Source organism: Dendrobates tinctorius, unplaced genomic scaffold (genome assembly GCF_039654945.1).
Source record: "Dendrobates tinctorius isolate UK_male_01 unplaced genomic scaffold, ASM3965494v1 ptg000089l, whole genome shotgun sequence".
NCBI lineage: Eukaryota > Metazoa > Chordata > Amphibia > Anura > Dendrobatidae > Dendrobates > Dendrobates tinctorius.
This window is the reverse complement of record NW_027361757.1, coordinates 20433294-20450550: the sequence shown is the minus strand read 5'-3', so window position 1 is coordinate 20450550 and position 17257 is coordinate 20433294. Positions and strand designations below refer to the sequence as shown.

The 17257-nt window shown below is 45.0% G+C and overlaps 1 protein-coding gene across 5 annotated transcripts in view; it reads right to left on the bottom strand.

Moving 5' to 3' along the window:
- KIF20B (kinesin family member 20B) overlaps window positions 1–17257 on the bottom strand; it is a 257621-nt gene that overhangs the window by 148568 nt on the left and 91796 nt on the right. For all 5 annotated transcript variants that reach the window (XM_073585893.1, XM_073585891.1, XM_073585894.1 and 2 more), the window contains exons 15-16: window positions 9711–9873; window positions 8550–8757 (exon numbers count right to left, since the gene is read on the bottom strand). In XM_073585893.1, coding sequence (XP_073441994.1) covers window positions 8550–8757; window positions 9711–9873 — 371 coding nt within the window. The remainder of the gene's footprint in view (window positions 1–8549; window positions 8758–9710; window positions 9874–17257) is intronic.

The window sequence follows — 17257 nt, the reverse complement described above, 5'->3', positions numbered from 1 at the left end:
GAAACCTGCCTAATAAAGGTGATGGCAACGAGAAATACCATCTTCCAGGACAACAAAGACATGGGAGCTTCCTGGAGGGGTTCGAAGGGTGAACCTGTCAAGGCTTCCAGGACCAAGTTAAGATCCCCTGGAGTCACAGGGGATCTGGAAGGAGGGGCCACATGTGCCACTCCTTGCAGAAAGGTCCTAACCTGTAAGCGTGAGGCCAAATCTCTTTGAAAAAGAATAGAGAGAGCAGATACCTGGCCTTTCAAGGAACTTAGGGGCAGACCGCCATCTAGCCCTGCCGGGAGAAAAGCTAGGACAGATGGCAGGGAACAGAGCATAGGTTTGATGTGATTAGACTCAGACCAGCCAAAATAGGCTATCCAGGCTCGATAATAGACCCTGGAAGAGGATGGCCTCTTAAGCCTGGATCATTGTATTAATGACTCCAAAATGGTCAGAAAATCATGGGATTAATGGTCCGAAAATCCCGCTGCTCTCAGTATTGTGGTTTCAACAGCCATACCGTCCAATTGAGCAACCGAGAATTCGGGTGGTAAAATGGCCCCTGAGCCAGATGATCTGGTCTGTCGGGGAGTCTCCTGGGGGTGCCTGCGAGAAGATTGATAATTTCTGCGAACCAGGCCCTCCTGGGCCAGTACGGGGCGACCAATAAGACAGTCACCCCTTCCGCCTTGATCTTCTTTAGCAGTCTGGGCAAGGGGAGGGAACAGGTAAGGGAGTCTGAACTGTGTCCAGGGAATGACCCGCGCGTCGACCCCTATTGCTAGAGGATCACGGTATCTTGGGACAAACTGTTGGACCCTTCTGTTCTGTCGCGATGAAAGGAGGGCCACATCTGGAGTCCCCCATAGCTGGCATATCCGACGGAACTGTCCTGGTGTAAGGACCATTCTCCTGCCGCAAGCCTCTCCCGACTGAGGTCGGCGGCCGTGTTGTCTGTGCCGGGAATGAAAACTGCCAAAAATTGCCGGAATTGCGGTTTCTGCCCAGTTGAAGATTCTGATGTCCCTGAAAAATGGGGACGTGTAGGTAGGCGTCCGGATGTCTATGGAACATAGGAATTCCTGATCCTCCAAAGACGTAATTACCAACTGAATCGATTCCATCCTGAAATGGCGTAAGCGGACCCATCTGCTTAGCCTTTTGAGGTTAGTATGGGACAAACAGAACCATCCTTTTTTGGTATCACAAACAGGTTTGAGTAAAAGTCGGCAAAATGTTCCTGCTCGGGAACGGGGACGATTACTCCTGCGTTGAGGAGAGAATAGATTGCCGCACAAAAACCTAGAGCCCTAGCAGCGTCTTTTGGTTGCGATAGAAAGAAGCGATCTCGGGGGAGCACGTTGAAGTCCATCTTGCATCCTGTCGATACTACCTCCATTACCCAGATATCCTCTACTGAACTCTGACAGACATCTCTGAAGAGGAGAAGGTGGCCTCCTAGTCAGGGAGAGGTACTGGAAAGGAAGTTGGACTCCCTGCTGGCGTCAGGCTGAAGTGGCTCTGCCCAGCCCTGACCTGGTAGTTCTGTTGTTGGAACTGCGGGAATGCCATGAAGGGGTGGATCGAAAGGACACCTTCCCATCTATCGGTGCTTGCGACCTCTGTGGGCCCTGAGCATAAGTGCCTTTCGCTGGGGTACGGCGAAAGGGCTGAGCCCTACATTTGAAAACATATCGACGAGGCTTGGCCTGGAGGAGAAGGAAGCGTGTACCCCCGTTGCATCCTTAATGATCTGATCTAGCATTGACCCAAAGAGCCGGGTGCCCTGAAACTGCAGATTGGTCAGTGATTTCTTTGAGGACAAATCAGCCTGCCAAGCCTTTGGCCAGACCGTCCGCCGGACGGTTATCACGTTACTTGATAATTGAGCTGCGCAAGACGCGGCATCTAGGGCTGCTGATACCATTTACCTCCCGGCATGGGAGATTTGATCTGCGAATTCCGCCAGTTCCGCTGGTGGTGTCCTGGCCATTATGTCCTGTCTAAGCTGTTTGGCCCATTCTGTAACAGACTTAGCTACCCAAGCTGAGGCGAAGGCTGGACACAACATGGTGGCTGCTGCCTCAAAGGCGGATTTTGACAGGGATTCTATCCTCCCATCATTGGGATATTTTAGGGCTGCCCCACTGGCGAGTGGGAGGACTGTATTGGCAGCGAGTCTGGACACTGGTGGATCCACCGAAGGGAAGGCGGTCCAGTTGGCAGTGAGATCTGGAGGGAAGGGATATAGAATCTCAAAACGACTCTCTGAAATCGCCTGGTTGAGTTTTCCCTTTCCCTGGCCACACACTTCCTCAAAATCCTTGTGGGAAGCGAAAACCCTACAGGGGGACTTATGACGCTTAAATGAAAAAGCCTGAACATTAGGTTTTGATGTGGCGCTCCCAATATTAAAAGGTCTCATTGACTGCAGCAATGAGGCCCTGAACCATATCATTGACCTGGGACTGTTCTGGCCCGTACTTAGAACCCTCCTCGGAGTGTATAATAATCTTTATTTTTATATAGCGCTAACATTCCGCAGCGCTTTACAATTTGCACACATTATCACTGTCCCCGATGGGGCTCACAATCTAAATTCCCTATTAGTATGTCTTTAGAATGTGGGAGGAAACCGGAGTACCCGGAGGAAACCCACGCAAACATGGGGAGAACATACAAACTCCTTGCAGATGTTGTCCTTGGTGGGATTCGAACCCAGGACCCCAGCGCTGCAAGGCTGCAGCGCTAACCACTGTCTGATTCCAGGGATGAGGACCGGGAGGAGGCAGACGGCCAGAGGAATTCTGGCAGTGAGATGGAGTGAGAAGGGGACCTGGGTCGATGGTCCTGTCTAAAAGTTTTAAGGCTTCTAGAAGGCCCAAAAGGAGGCTCCTTTGGTGCTCCTGTGTCCACTGGAGTCTGAAGTGGCAATCTGTTAAGCGCCGTTACCAAGGTCTGTGACACCCTGGTAAGGTCGGCCACGGACCTGGATAAGGAAGAGGCCCATCCTGGACACTCGCTGTCTCCCGTGGCGATGGATGGCCCCTGGGCGGCAGGCAAGGTGCTTCCACCAGCTCCAGGGGTAATGTGGGAGCTCTGACAGGCAAAATGGGGGGCTGCACCTGCTCTCTATCGCAGGTGACGCCGTAGGTCTGCTGCAATCTGAGCAGAGTGGCAAAGACTGACCTAAAGGAGGCCTGACATTGCATTTGGTACATACAAAATATTAGACCAAGGTCACTGAAGCGGATGAGGAGGAGGAGCAGGACTGCTCTCCCTTGGGCATAATGACAGGTTTTACCTGGTGCCGACTGTCGGGGGTAGTAGAAAGCGGAGTGAGGGAGCAACCTGTAGTGTAGTACTCACATACCCACGACCTGTGTGCCAGCCGCAGCTGCCGCCAGAAGGCTGATGAGGGTGAGAGAGAGAGAGCGAGGTGAACAGCCCTGCCTAGAGGCCTTTGAAATCCCCGCCCGGAAGCGGTGGGCGGGGCCCTGCTCTGGCCTTCTGGAGCACCAAGATGGCGCTGGTACAGGAAGTGGAAGCCAGGGGGTGGAGCCTGCAGGAAGTCTGAATCTAGTGACGGCCCTGCTGGAGCCCAGGGCCATAACGCCACCACGGGAAGAGGCTGGAACCAGGGCTGTGGAGTCGGAGTCGGAGTTAGTTTTGGTTGGAGTCGGTAGAAATGTACCGACTCCAGCTTTAAAAAAAAATGTATTAATATTTCATAATTGAACTTTCATATGAATGTTATAAATGTTACTCAAATATATATGTTCTATCAAACTATGAACAACAGTGATAAGCAGTTCTGCTGGAGATAGAGACATTTCTTACTTCTTGTGTGTCACTGTTCTCCACTGCCCTTATCTAATCTTATACTTGGTTAACCTCATGCTGCCAAAACCCCCCTACTTACAATGTATGAAACTGAAAGTGAAAATGTGTTGCAAATTCTTAGTAGTAAAGCTCCTCCTCTAGACTAGATCATACTAGGTGTGTCTTCCAAGCATCTCACAGCTGCCTGCTACTCAGAAGAGGAAGACTGTAAGAAGTATTATCCTTTCAACAAACTTTGCATCAGTTAACTGTGAGTACATGAGGAATAATAACAGTATTACTGACCACTATATCAGTTGTACGACCTGGCAATAATTTTGTACAATTGTATTTAGGAAAAACAATTGTCATTTGGATTGTGAATGCAGAATTAAAAACCTGAGAATGTCAAAGAAGCATCACATTAAATCAGCTGCATTTGAACATTTCACCATCACTCAAGATAGAAAACATTATGTCTGTCAGTGTATGACAAATGATCCAGACGAAAACAAATGCTGTGAAGCCAAGATGAGTGCATATTCAGGCAAAGATAAAAATGCTCCTACCAGAGCTTCTAATCTAAAGAGACATTTACAGCGCTTTCATCCAGAAGTACTGAAAGCAGTCGATGAGAAAGACTGCATCCAAACCAATGAACCAGTGCCCAGCTCTTCCAGCCAAACAAAGGAGCAGAGAACTTTGCAGCCATCAGTTGCAAGATATTTTGTCAGTGACAAAGTTACTGTGACAATGACAGTAGATACATTTAAAAAACAGATCATAGAGCTTGTTGTAAAGGATAGTGTGCCTATTTCATTATTTTCACGAACAGCTTTTGTGTGTCTGAATGGGGAAATGGCCCGCAATCTTGGTGTTTCTCTGGAGAGAGAGAGTATTAGAAAATTAGTAATCGAAGAAGCTTTTAAACAAAAGGAACAACTTAAAAAAACTCTCAAGGGACGCTTTCTGTTTCTTAAAATGGATGCCTGCACACATCACAGAGTGAACTACTTTGCCATCAATGTCCGATTTGTTTGTGACAAAAATGAAATGGTTACCAAGACATTGGAAGTAAAAGACACCAAAGCTCATCACACCAGTGAGTTTCTCCAGGTCTTGGTGGAAAAGGTTCTGCAAGACTATGAACTTAAAAAAGAGCAAGTTCTGTCGTAACTGACAATGCTTCAAATATGATAAGTACTATTAAGCTAATGAATGAGAGTAATGATGGTGACCAGCAGCTAGAAGAACATTCTGGGTCCACAGACACAGAAATGTTTGAAATAGAGGAACACAGTATTGTAACAGAGGAGCAAACTGAAGTTGCTTCAGATGAACAGCAACATGATAGTTTAGATGATCTTGTTGAAACTGTGTCAATATGTTCTTTCATTCATCACATGCGCTGTGTTGTGCATACGCTACAGCTGGCTATAAGAGACAGTCTGCAAGAAGGACATGCTGCTGCACTGATTGGCAAGGTGAGAAAATTGGCTACTGTTGCCAGAACCCCTAAAGTTTACTCAATTTTGAAGAGACATGCTGGAAAAGGGGCAATTATTGATCAAGCCACACGATGGGGCAGTACTTACTTAATGATTCAGCGCTTGGTTGAACTGAAAACCTTTCTTGTAGACATGGCTAACCCTCAACTGACGCTAAATGAAAGTCAGTGGAATCCGGTGACTGAGCTGGAAAAATTGCTAGAGCACCCATTTACAGTGACTAAAAAATTACAAGCAGAGGACTTAACTCCAGGTATTTTCTTAAAGGAGTGGAAGAACCTGATGTTTCGCCTGTCCCGAAGAGGAGGGTTAATTGCAAGTGGCATTGCTACATCAATGAAACGGAGAGATGAGCTACTATTACAAAATAACATTCTTTTGGCAGCTGTTTATGTAGACCCAACGCATCGGATTCTTCTAGATGATCAACGGCTAAGTAAAGGAAAAGAAGCTCTGTTTGAAATAGCAGTAAGGATGAAAGGGTTGCAGAACAGTCAGGAGGAATAAGAAGAATTTGGTCGTCCTGCCACATCTTCACCCTCATCATCAACTGATGAAGAATTTAATTTAAAAAAATATTTGGATCACAAGGACCGTGCAAAGCGTTCCCGCATAGAAGAGTCATCCCCATCAAGGAACACAGCCAGTACATTTCAGCAGAATTTTTCATGTGCACTAAAAGAAATTGAGAAATTTGACCGTTCATCAAAAATAACGGTGCAACAAGCGATTCCTCTGTATCCCGACATTGTCAGAGATGTTGCCCGAGTGGTTACTGCTTTGCCACCAACACAAGTTAGTGTAGAGAGGTTGTTCTCTGCTCTCAAAATAATTAGATCAGATTTGAGGGCATCCATGAAGGAGGATCTGACAGAGGCAATACTTTTTCTGAGGACAAATTTATAGATTTCTTCTTATTAACTGCATAAAAGTGTTTATTGCATATTTACTTACAGTGTAGAAAAGTTTATAAAAGTTATTTGCTATATTCTAATAAATGTAGTTTTTGCTCTAAGTGGTCTGATTACTTATATGATGGTGAGAAACTGAATAAGCACGATGTTTAATATTTTACAACAGTAAATTTGTTGTTATGAATTGGCCATTTATGAAGGAGTCAGCGTCGGAGCCGGAGTCGGAGCCTGATAAAATCCAGGAGTCGGAGTCGCAACTGTGGCTTACCGACTCCACAGCCCTGGCTGGAACAGCACTGCACCGCGTGCTTGAAAGTAAGTGTTGGCTCTTAACATAAGAATAGAGCCATGGGCTGTAAAGCCCAAGGGCTGATTACAACGGTCATATTCAGCCAGAGCGGCTGGTAAGCGAATCATACAACGCCTCTTACCTCCAGTTCACCCCATAACAGGGGTCGGTTATCTGCATGAAAAGATTGCTGTCCCAAACCTTTTCTGCAGGGCGTCTCTCTCGATCATCAGGCTCTGGTGGGCGAGTGATGGGAGACGAAGGTCAGGACCAGGAGCTGCCACCTGAAGACGAGTCCTGTGTTAGGGGATAGGGTCCTGCCCGTGGGATTCATGAGGATACGGGGTGGCAGTACACGCCGTACTCATGATCCCGGTGTGGGAGTACAGATGTAGCAGCTCTACTCTGTATCCCTCCATGGTTACCTGAAATGGAACGACGCACATTGAGGTAGGCATGGGTCTACAAGACCCCTGTCCACCTCCTGCTGACACTAAGCAAAACTGATTGTCCTACAGCCTGTCGGAGGGGTGTATACTGCGAAGGTGGAGTTAACATTTTTTCATGCATAGTGTCAACCTCCTAGTGACAGCAGCACACACCCACGGTTTCTGTGTCCCCCAATGAGATGAAAGGGAAATAACAGTCTTCTTTGAAGCTTAGCCTATAGCTGAGCTTTATAGTGCCACCAAGATGACTGTGACGTGGGGCCTTCATCAGGCTCCCAACTACCATGCTTACAAATCGATCCGGCAATTGGGTAACGGGAGCCAGTGGGTGCTGCTGAGTACATGGTCTGGCAATCGTGCCATTAACATGTGGCTGTCAAGAGTTTGACAATGGCATTTAAACAGCCCACCAGCATCAATAATGGCTAGTGCCGATCACTAATGTTATGCTAAGATGCTGGCTATGTATTAATGTTGGCTTCTGCCCCAAACAGAGAGGGCAAAGCCCATAAGCCGGCATCATATATGTACACCCTATATATGCAGGGCAGAGTACGCAAAGGGGTTAGACCTCATGAACTGCAATTACATCACTGTGGCGTGACACAAATGACTGCTAGACCACAGCAGGGAACCTCATGTCCACAGGCCGGAGTACTGACTTGGCTGAAAGAACAGAGTAGAGCGAATCGATCACTCCATCACTAGTACATTATCTATTAAACTGATTACCTTTAGCATTAACCCTTTCGTGACCCAGCCAGTTATCACCGGCCAATTTTTACAATTCTGACCACTGTCCCTTTATGAGGTAATAACTCTAGAACGCTTCAACGGATCCCACTGATTCTGAGAATGTTTTCTCGTGACATATTGTACTTTATGATAGCAGTAAAATTTCTTCGATATTTGTGAAAAAAAGGAAATTTGGCGAAAATAATAGCAATTTTCCAACTTTAATTTTTATGCTCTTAAACCAGAGAGTCATATCGCACAAAATAGTTATAAAGTAGACATGTGGGAAATGTTATTTATTATCAGCACGATTTTGGAACCAAAATTTTTTCTGTTAGGAAGTTATAAGGGTTACAGTATTTCTAAATTCTGTTTATATGTAAATGAGGGCTTTGACTAGTAGATGGGGCATTAGTGTCCCAAAGACTAGTTGGCCCACTTACCATGTTTTCATGCCCCTGTGGGCGTGATCGCATTCAAGCGCCGACGTCATGAAAAGCGCTATACTTAATGTGTGCATGTGCTTTGCTTCTTCCCCTCTTAACACTGATCCTCTAAAGCCGGGTGCATGTGCGCCTCTCTGAAGCTGGCATACTGTGCATTATCAGAAGTATCTGCACTTCCGATCTGGCGCAGTACGCCTCACTGACGCTGGGACACGTACACACTGCTTCAGACCACAACCCCTAAGTTTGCAACCGATTTACTAGAAAATTATGCCCTTTCGCAGGGGGGGGGGGGAGATGTTCTGTACACCAGTTTATATTTAGAACAGCCACCAGTCTGCCAGCCTCGGACTGATGATTGGAACTGTAACCCTTCAAAAGTGCTGATGACCTACCAGCAGATTTCCTTTTCAGTTCCTCTTGAGCTTCAGAAAGATCACTGGTAACCTGTTTACATTTTTGTTCCAAAGAAGCAAATTCTTCGGGATCATCATGGATCGCTGTGATGTGATGATGTGCCTCCACTGCCTGCTTCTTGATAACCGCCAAATCACTCTGCATAGAACAGAAGAATCCTTGAAGAGGTCTGCTGAGCTCATCTACCTGGTTAGGAAAAAAAGCAATGTTCCCTCAGGGTCACTTGTGAAAATGTCTCAATATGAAAATGTTGCTATACAGATGAAATACATGACAGTGCGTCGGAAATCCCAAGTGTTTTGAAAAGTAATGATCAGGCATGTATAAATGCAATGAGTTCTGCATTAGGCCAAGCTTAAAACCAATAACACTACTACAGGCAAAGAAACCCCATAAGGGTATGTGCAGAAGTTGAGTAAAATTTCTGCACCATTTCTGCATGACTTGGCAGGAAAAACAGCTGCAAAAACGTGTTTTTGTCCTGTGGTTTTGCCTAATTTGAGTGAAGTCAATGGTGAAAAACACAGGGCAAAAATGCACGGAGTACTGACATGCCGAAGATTATTTTCGGCACCAAATCTACAAGTCAAAAACAAGCAACGCGTGCATGACACTTCAGGTTTCTCATTCACTTTGCGGTCACCAGGTTTTGCTTCAGGTTTTGTTAAATCCACAAAGAAAAAACATACCAAAAATGCAACGGGTGAACACAACCTAAGGGCTTGTGCACACGTTGCAGATTTGGTGTGCTTTTGCCATGCAAATTTGCTAGCAAAACCTGAAGCAATTCTGATGTCAGAAAGGAGAATAATGCCCACGTTGCTTATTTGTGACTTGCAGATTTGGTGCAGAAAATAATCTGCTGTTTGTCAATTCTCTGCATTTTTGCCCTGCGTTTTTCAGCACCGACTTCACTCAAGCTAATCAAAAATGAGCATTTTTCCCAGCCAAAAGATGCAAAAATGGTGCACAAGTTTCTGCATCCATTTATTCGTGTGCACACCGCCTAAAAGTCACTAGTGGCCCAAGCTCAGACAAAAGCACACAGAGAAGGGAAGACCAGTGGCCGACAAATACCACTTATACTCCCAATCTCCTCAGACATCATGAAGAATTCATAAACTAGAAAAATTGCACACCTGAACGGCAACCTCAGTCACACTGCGGGGTTCTTTGGTACCTTCCTCCATCTCTTCCTCATCTTCCTCTTCATTAGAACATTTTCTCACTAAATCCTTAAAGATCTCGATTCTTTCTTCACAGCGTTCTTCTAACAGCTCCTTTTCTTTTTGCAAACGTTCACTAGAAAAAAATATACATTATATATCTATATCCATCTATAATCTAATTATATATAGGAAATAAAAATCAGTTTAATGGAATTAGAAATAAATCCTTGAAGACCTTTAAAGCGAACCCGTCACCTGTAGATAAGCCCCCGATCCGACCTGCAAGATTAAAAAAGTTTTATTATACTCACCTGGGGGGCGGTCCGGTCCGATGGGTGTCGCAGGCCCGGCGCCTCCCATCTTCTTGCGATGCCACCCTCCTGCTTGCTTCATGGCTCCCCGGCACTCCTACGCAGGCGTACTGCTCTGCCCTGTTAAGGGCAAAGCAAATTTCTGCAGTGCACAGGCGCTGGGCCTCTCTGAACTTTCCCGGCGCCTGCGTGCTGCACTACTTTGCTCTGCCCTCAACAAGGCAGAGAAGTACGCCTGCGCAGGAACCATGAAGCAAGCAGGAAGGCGGCATTGCAAGAACCAAACCTGCGACATCCATCGGACCGGACACCCCCACCACCACCACCGGGTGAGTATGATAAAACTTATTTTTCAGGTCGGACCGGGGGCTTAGCTACAGTATTATAGAATGCTGTAGATAAGCCCTGAAAGGCGGTGGCCACATCTTACAGCGGCCAAAACAGGTGACAGGTTCGCTTTAAAGGTCTTCGAAAATGTATTTCTAATTCCATTTTGATTTTTATTTTCTTTTACAGAGATTCTCATGGAGACTACACTGGTCGCCATCCTGTACACTGACAGAAACCTGTCCCAGAATGTTACTATGGTATCTGAGAGCTCCAGATCCGCTGTTGTGACCAGGAAGATAGGACATAGTATAGTAAACTAAAAAGGAAGACCAAAATGGTTTTGGAGGGATACATGAACCCCCCAAAAATCCTTCTCTATTAAACCACAAAAATTTACTTTTACTCTGAACACTTAAAAGATTGAGGGTGCACAAATTATGAATTAAAATATTATCCCTTATCTGCCTAAAGATTATCAGTCCTTTAGACACGTTAGGACATTTAAATAGGAATACAACCCAGGGTGTCCGCACTTACATGTCATTGTCCCATGCCCTGATGACGCTCTAAGGGTATGTTTGCATAGGCTGGATTACATCTGGATTAGCTGCAGATTGACCGCTGTGTACAGCCGCAGCGTTCAATCCGTCTCCACTATGAGTGCGAACACGCATCCTTCGGCCCTGCGTTTCCAGACATGCGGCGTGTCATTTTAGACCACAGCATGTCTGTTTACCTTGCGGCGACGCTCCGTCTCCACAAGGTAAATAACAGTCCTATGTATAGGGTGCAGAGATTCCAGATGTGTTCAATGAACACATCCGTAATCACCGCAAGTACAGAAGGGGGCGGTGCTTTTGGGCGGAGCAGGGTTTCCGCTCCGTCAAAAGCGCCAACAATACGGCCCGTGGAGACATACCCCAATAATGTTTGTCCTATTCCGCCAATAAGTGCTGACACGCTTATTTAAATCCTATTTAATTGTCCTAACATATGTAAAGGACTAAATATAATCTTTAGGCAGATTAGGGACAATCTTAATTCACACCCTGAATCTTTTAAGTGTTAGCATATACGGTAAATTAATTTTTAAGGTTTCATAAAGAGGGATTTTCATTTTTTTGTAAAGGGGGGTGAGGTGGTGTTCTCCCCAATTTGGGAATAGGATGGCTTCTAATGCACATGCTTACAGACACCTACCGTACATCATTCTAGGGCAGGTTTCCGTCAGTGTAACAGGATGACAGACATTTACATTCTATAATGATCAGCTACCTGCACAAAAGAAACGCAGTTTGACAATTAAAAGTATTTAGGAGTTCATTTTTTTTTTCATCTTTTTCTATACCCAGAGACCCCCCCCCCCCCCCCTAAAGGGTTATTCCCAATGTGGTCGTGATACAGTATTATTTATTAATTTGTGTCAATATAACCCATTTTTAAATCTTCACAGTTATGCATATATCACCCTCCTAAGGAAGCTGGTACAGATAAGGATAATCTTCTGCCATACGCATCAATAGCTGTAACTGCAGTTTCGGATCAAACATTTCTCACCAGAGGGCAAGAAATCTAGCTCTGCACTGAACAGAGGATTGCAGGACAGTTGACCTCTGCTAGAACCAGCTGATGATGTAAACGCAAACAGGCAGCTACTGTATATGGCAGAAGATAAAAATCTGTCAGGCAGGGAACTATACAAGAGCAAAGTGAACTGAAACAAGGTGAATTCTACACTTACAGGTGCATCTCAGAAAATTAGAATATCATCAAAAAGTTAATTTCCGTTCTTCAGTACAAAAAGTGAAACTCATTATAGAGTCATGACATACAGAATGATCTATTTCAAGTGTTTATTTCTGTTAATGTTGATGATTATGGCTTACAGCCAATGAAAACCCAAAAGTCAATATCACAGTAAATTAGAATACTTTATAACACCAGCTTGAAAAAAAAATCCAAAATGTTGGCCTACTGAAATGCATGTTCAGTAAATGCACTCAATACTTGGTCGGGGCTCCTTTGGCATCAATTACTGCATCAATGTGGCGTGGCATGGAAGCGATCAGCCTGTGACACTGCTGAGGTGTTATGGAAGCCCAGGTTGCTTTGATAGCAGCCTTCAGCTCATCTGCATTGTTGGGTCTGGTGTCTCTCATCTTCCTCTTGACAGTACTCCATAGAGTCTGTATGGGGTTAGGGTCAGGCGAGTTTGCTGGCCAATCAAGCACAATGATACTGCTGTTTTTAAACCAGATATTGGTACTTTTGGCAGTGTGTACAGGTGCCAAGTCCTGCTGGAGAATGAAATTTCCATCTTCAAAAAGCTTGTCAGCAGAGGGAAACAAAAAGTGCTCTAAAATTTGAAGTTTCCACAATCAGTGATGGTTGGGGAGACATGTCATCTGCTGGTGTAGGTCCACTGTGTTTTATCAAGACCAAAGTCAGTGCAGCCATCTACCATCTTGTCAAGAGGAAGATGAGAGACACCAGACCCAACAATGCGGATGAGCTGAAGGCTGCCATCAAAGCAACCTGGGCTTCCATAACACCTCAGCAGTGTCACAGGCTGATCGCCTCCATGCCACGCCGCATTGATGCACTAACTGATGCCAAGGGAGCCCCGACCAAGTATTGAGTGCATTTACTGAACATACATTTCAGTAGGCCAACATTTTGGATATTAAAATCATTTTTTCAATCTGGTGTTATAAAGTATTCTAATTTACTGAGATAATGACTATTGGGTTTTCATTGGCTGTAAGCCATAATCATCAACATTAACAGAAATAAACACTTGAAATAGATCACTGTTTGTATTGACTATATAATATAGGAGTTTCACTTTTTGTATTGAAGAACTGAAATAAATTAACTTTTTGATATTTTAATTTAGTGAGCTGCACCTGTAGTTTAGTTTGAAGGTAACCTAGAAAGGTGTGGCTAGTCAGGAGTGAACAGGAGAGGAAGTGGGAGGGGGGCCTGCAGCACTGAAAATAAGCACCGTGCTTCTGGAAAGTGTAGCATTAGCAGATTAGGACTGCCAATTCTGCTAAGTAAAGCAGTATACAGTTATGGCCAAAAGTACTGACACCCCTGCAATTCTGTCAGATAATACTCCGTTTCTTCCTGAAAATGATGGCAAACACAAATTCTTTGGTATTATTATCTTCATTTAATTTGTCTTAAATAAAAAACACAAAAGAGAATGAAGCAAAATATTGATCATTTCACACAAAACTCAAAAAATGGGCCAGACAAAAGTATTGGCACCCTCAGCCTAATACTTGGTTGCACAACCTTTAGCCAAAATAACTGCGACCAACCGCTTCCGGTAACCATCAATGAGTTTCTTACAATACTCTGCTGGAATTTTAGACCATTCTTCTTTGGCAAACTGCTCCAGGTCCCTGATATTTGAAGGGTGCCTTCTCCAAACTGCCATTTTTAGATCTCTCCACAGGTGTTCTATGGAATTCAGGTCTGGACTCATTGCTGGCCACCTTAGAAGTCTCCAGTGCTTTCTCTCAAACCATTTTCTAGTGATTTTGAAGTGTGTTTTGGGTTATTGTCCTGCTGGAAGACCCATGACCTCTGAGGGAGACCCAGCTTTCTCACACTGGGCCCTACATTATGCTGCAAAATTTGTTGGTAGTCTTCAGACTTCATAATGCCATGCACATGGTCAAGCAGTCCAGTGCCAGAGGCAGCAAAACAACCCCAAAACATCAGGGAACCTCCGTGTTCTTTTCTTTGAATGCCTCTTTTTTTCTCCTGTAAACTCTATGTTGATGCCCTTGCCCAAAAAGCTCTACTTTTGCCTCATCTGACCAGAGAACATTCTTCCAAAAGGTTTTAGGCAAGTTTTGGCAAACTCCAGCCTGGCTTTTTTATGTCTCGGGGTAAGAAGTGGGGTCTTCCTGGGTCTCCTACCATACAGTCCCTTTTCATTCAGACGCCGACGGATAGTACGGGTTGACACTGTTGTACCCTCGGACTGCAGGGCAGCTTGAACTTGTTTGGATGTTAGTCGAGGTTCTTCATCCAACATCTGCACAATCTTGCGTTGAAATCTCTTGTCAATTTTTCTTTTCCGTCCACATCTAGGGAGGTTAGCCACAGTGCCATGAGCTTTAAACTTCTTGATGACACTGCGCACGGTAGACAGGAACATTCTGGTCTTTGGAGATGGACTTGTAGCCTTGAGATTGCTCATGCTTCGTCACAATTTGGTTTCTCAAATACTCAGGCAGTTCTTTGGTCTTCTTTCTTTTATCCATGCTCAATGTGGTACACACAAGGACACAGGACAGAGGTTGAGTCAACTTTAATCCATGTCAACTGGCTGCAAGTGATTTAGTTATTGCCAACACCTGTTAGGTGTCACAGGTAAGTTACAGGTGCTGTTAATTACACAAATTAGAGAAGCATCACATGATTTTTCAAACAGTGCCAATACTTTTGTCCACCCTCTTTTTTATGTTTGGTGTGGAATTATATCCAATTTGGCTTTAGGACAATTCTTTTTGGGTTTTTTCATTTAAGACAAATTAAATGAAGAGAATACCAAAGAATTTGTGTTTGCAATCATTTTCAGGAAGAAACTATTATCTGACAGAATTGCAGGGGTGTCAATACTTTTGGCCACAACTGTACATCGAGTACGTTGCTGGGCTTAGTCTGTATAGCAAACCTTAAGTATGGATTTACTGCATATCATGAAAAAATTAATATGATTCTCGGAACAACCCTTTGAAGCGAACCCGTCTCCAGGTTTTTCCCCATATGAAGTAGGGCTAGCACCTGTAAGCATTCATACAGCAATCTAGAATGTTAGGGGCGCGATAGAAAACATGTCATCCACATAAAGCAAGGGAGAGAACGGCGATCGCAACGAGAGGAGGCGCCGATTGGATTGAACTACCTATTAGGAGAGTATAATAAAAGCGCTTCTTTGTGATAGATATATATATATATATATATATATATATATATATATATATATATATATATATATACACATACACACACACACATACATACATACATACACACACATACTGTACAGCATTCTACAATGCAGTATATGAGGGCTTACAGGTTTTGGCCCAACTTCATATGGTAAAAACCAGGTGACAGTTTCCCTTTAAAGCTCTGTTCATGTCTCTTTATGCTTCCATCAGATGTATTACCTGAAGACTACTACTGACTCACTGCCTCTTTCTAATCCACCACCATTTCGCACATACAATCCAACCCTTCCTTCATTCTCTATGGTACTGTTACTCTATGGTACTGTTATGATACAGTTATTCAAAACTTTTAATTCCCTCCTCCGCCCACCACTGCCTCCTCCAACCTCCCTCATCTCTGCCGAGGACTTTGCCACACACTTCAAAAACAAGATTGACCAAACAAGGCAAGTCTTCATCACTCAACCACCACAACCCCTTTGTATACCAGACCAATGCCCAAACCCCATAACCTCACTATCCAACATCACTGAAGGGGAGCTTAATCGCCTCTTCTCCAAATCGCACCTCACAACCTTTGCACTTGACCCCATCCCATCCCACCTCCTCCCCAACCTCACCACCTCACTTATCCCATCCCTAACCCACCTCTTCAACCTATCACTAACGTCCAGTACCTTCCCTTCTGCTTTCAAGCATGCCACAATCACGCCTATCATTAAAAAGCCAACCTTCGACCCAACCGCTATGTCCAGCTATCGCCCAATATCATTGCTTCCATTCGCTTCCAAACTCCTGGAACAGCATGTCCACGCTGAACTTTCCTCCCACCTATCATCTAACTTGCTCTTTGACAATCTACAATCTGGTTTCCGCCCCCATCACTCCACTGAGACAGCCCTGACCAAAATTACTAACGACCTACTTACAGCCAAATCAAATGGACAATACTCTATACTCCTGCTTCTAGACCTGTCCGCTGCATTTGACACAGGTGACCACTGCCTCCTACTACAGATCCTCTCCTCCTTCGGCATCAAAGGCCTTGCCCTATCCTGGATCTCCTCATACCTTTCCAACCGCACATTCAGCGTCTCCCACTCCCACACCACCTCCTCATCCCACCCTCTCTCTGTTGGAGTCCCCCAAGGCTCTGTTTTAGGACCCCTACTCTTCTCAATCTATACACTTGGTCTGGGGCAACTCAAAGTCCCACGGATTCCACTACCACCTTTATGCTGATGACACGCAGATCTACCTCTCTGGCCCAGACGTCACCTCTCTGCTGTCCAGAATCCCAGAGTGTCTATCAGCCATATCCTCCTTCTCCTCTCGCTTCCTCAAACTCAATGTAGACAAATCTGAACTCCTCATCTTTCCGCCATCTCACAGATCTTCTTTACCCGACTTAGCTATAACAATTAATGACATCACACTTTCCCCAGTACCAGAAGTCCGCTGCCTCGGAGTAACCTTTGACTCTGCCCTGTCCTTCAAACCGGACATCCAAGCTCTTTCAACCTCCTGTCGCCTGCAGCTCAAAAATATTTCCAGAATCCGTCCTTTCCTCAACCCTCAATCTACTAAAATGCTTGTGCATGCCCTCATCATCTCCCGCCTCGACTACTGCAACTTCCTTTTCTGTGGTCTCCCTGCTAACACCCTCGCACCTCTCCAGTCCATCCTTAACTCTGCCGCCCGACTAATTCATCTCTCTCCTCGCTACTCCTCCGCTTCTCCCCTCTGCAAATCTCTTCACTTGCTCCCATTCCCTCAGCGTATTCAGTTCAAATGACTAATTCTGACCTACAAGGCCATCTATAACCTGTCTCCCCCATATGTCTTTGAACTAATCTCCCGATACCTTCCCTCACGTAATCTCCGGTCCTCCCAAGACCTCCTT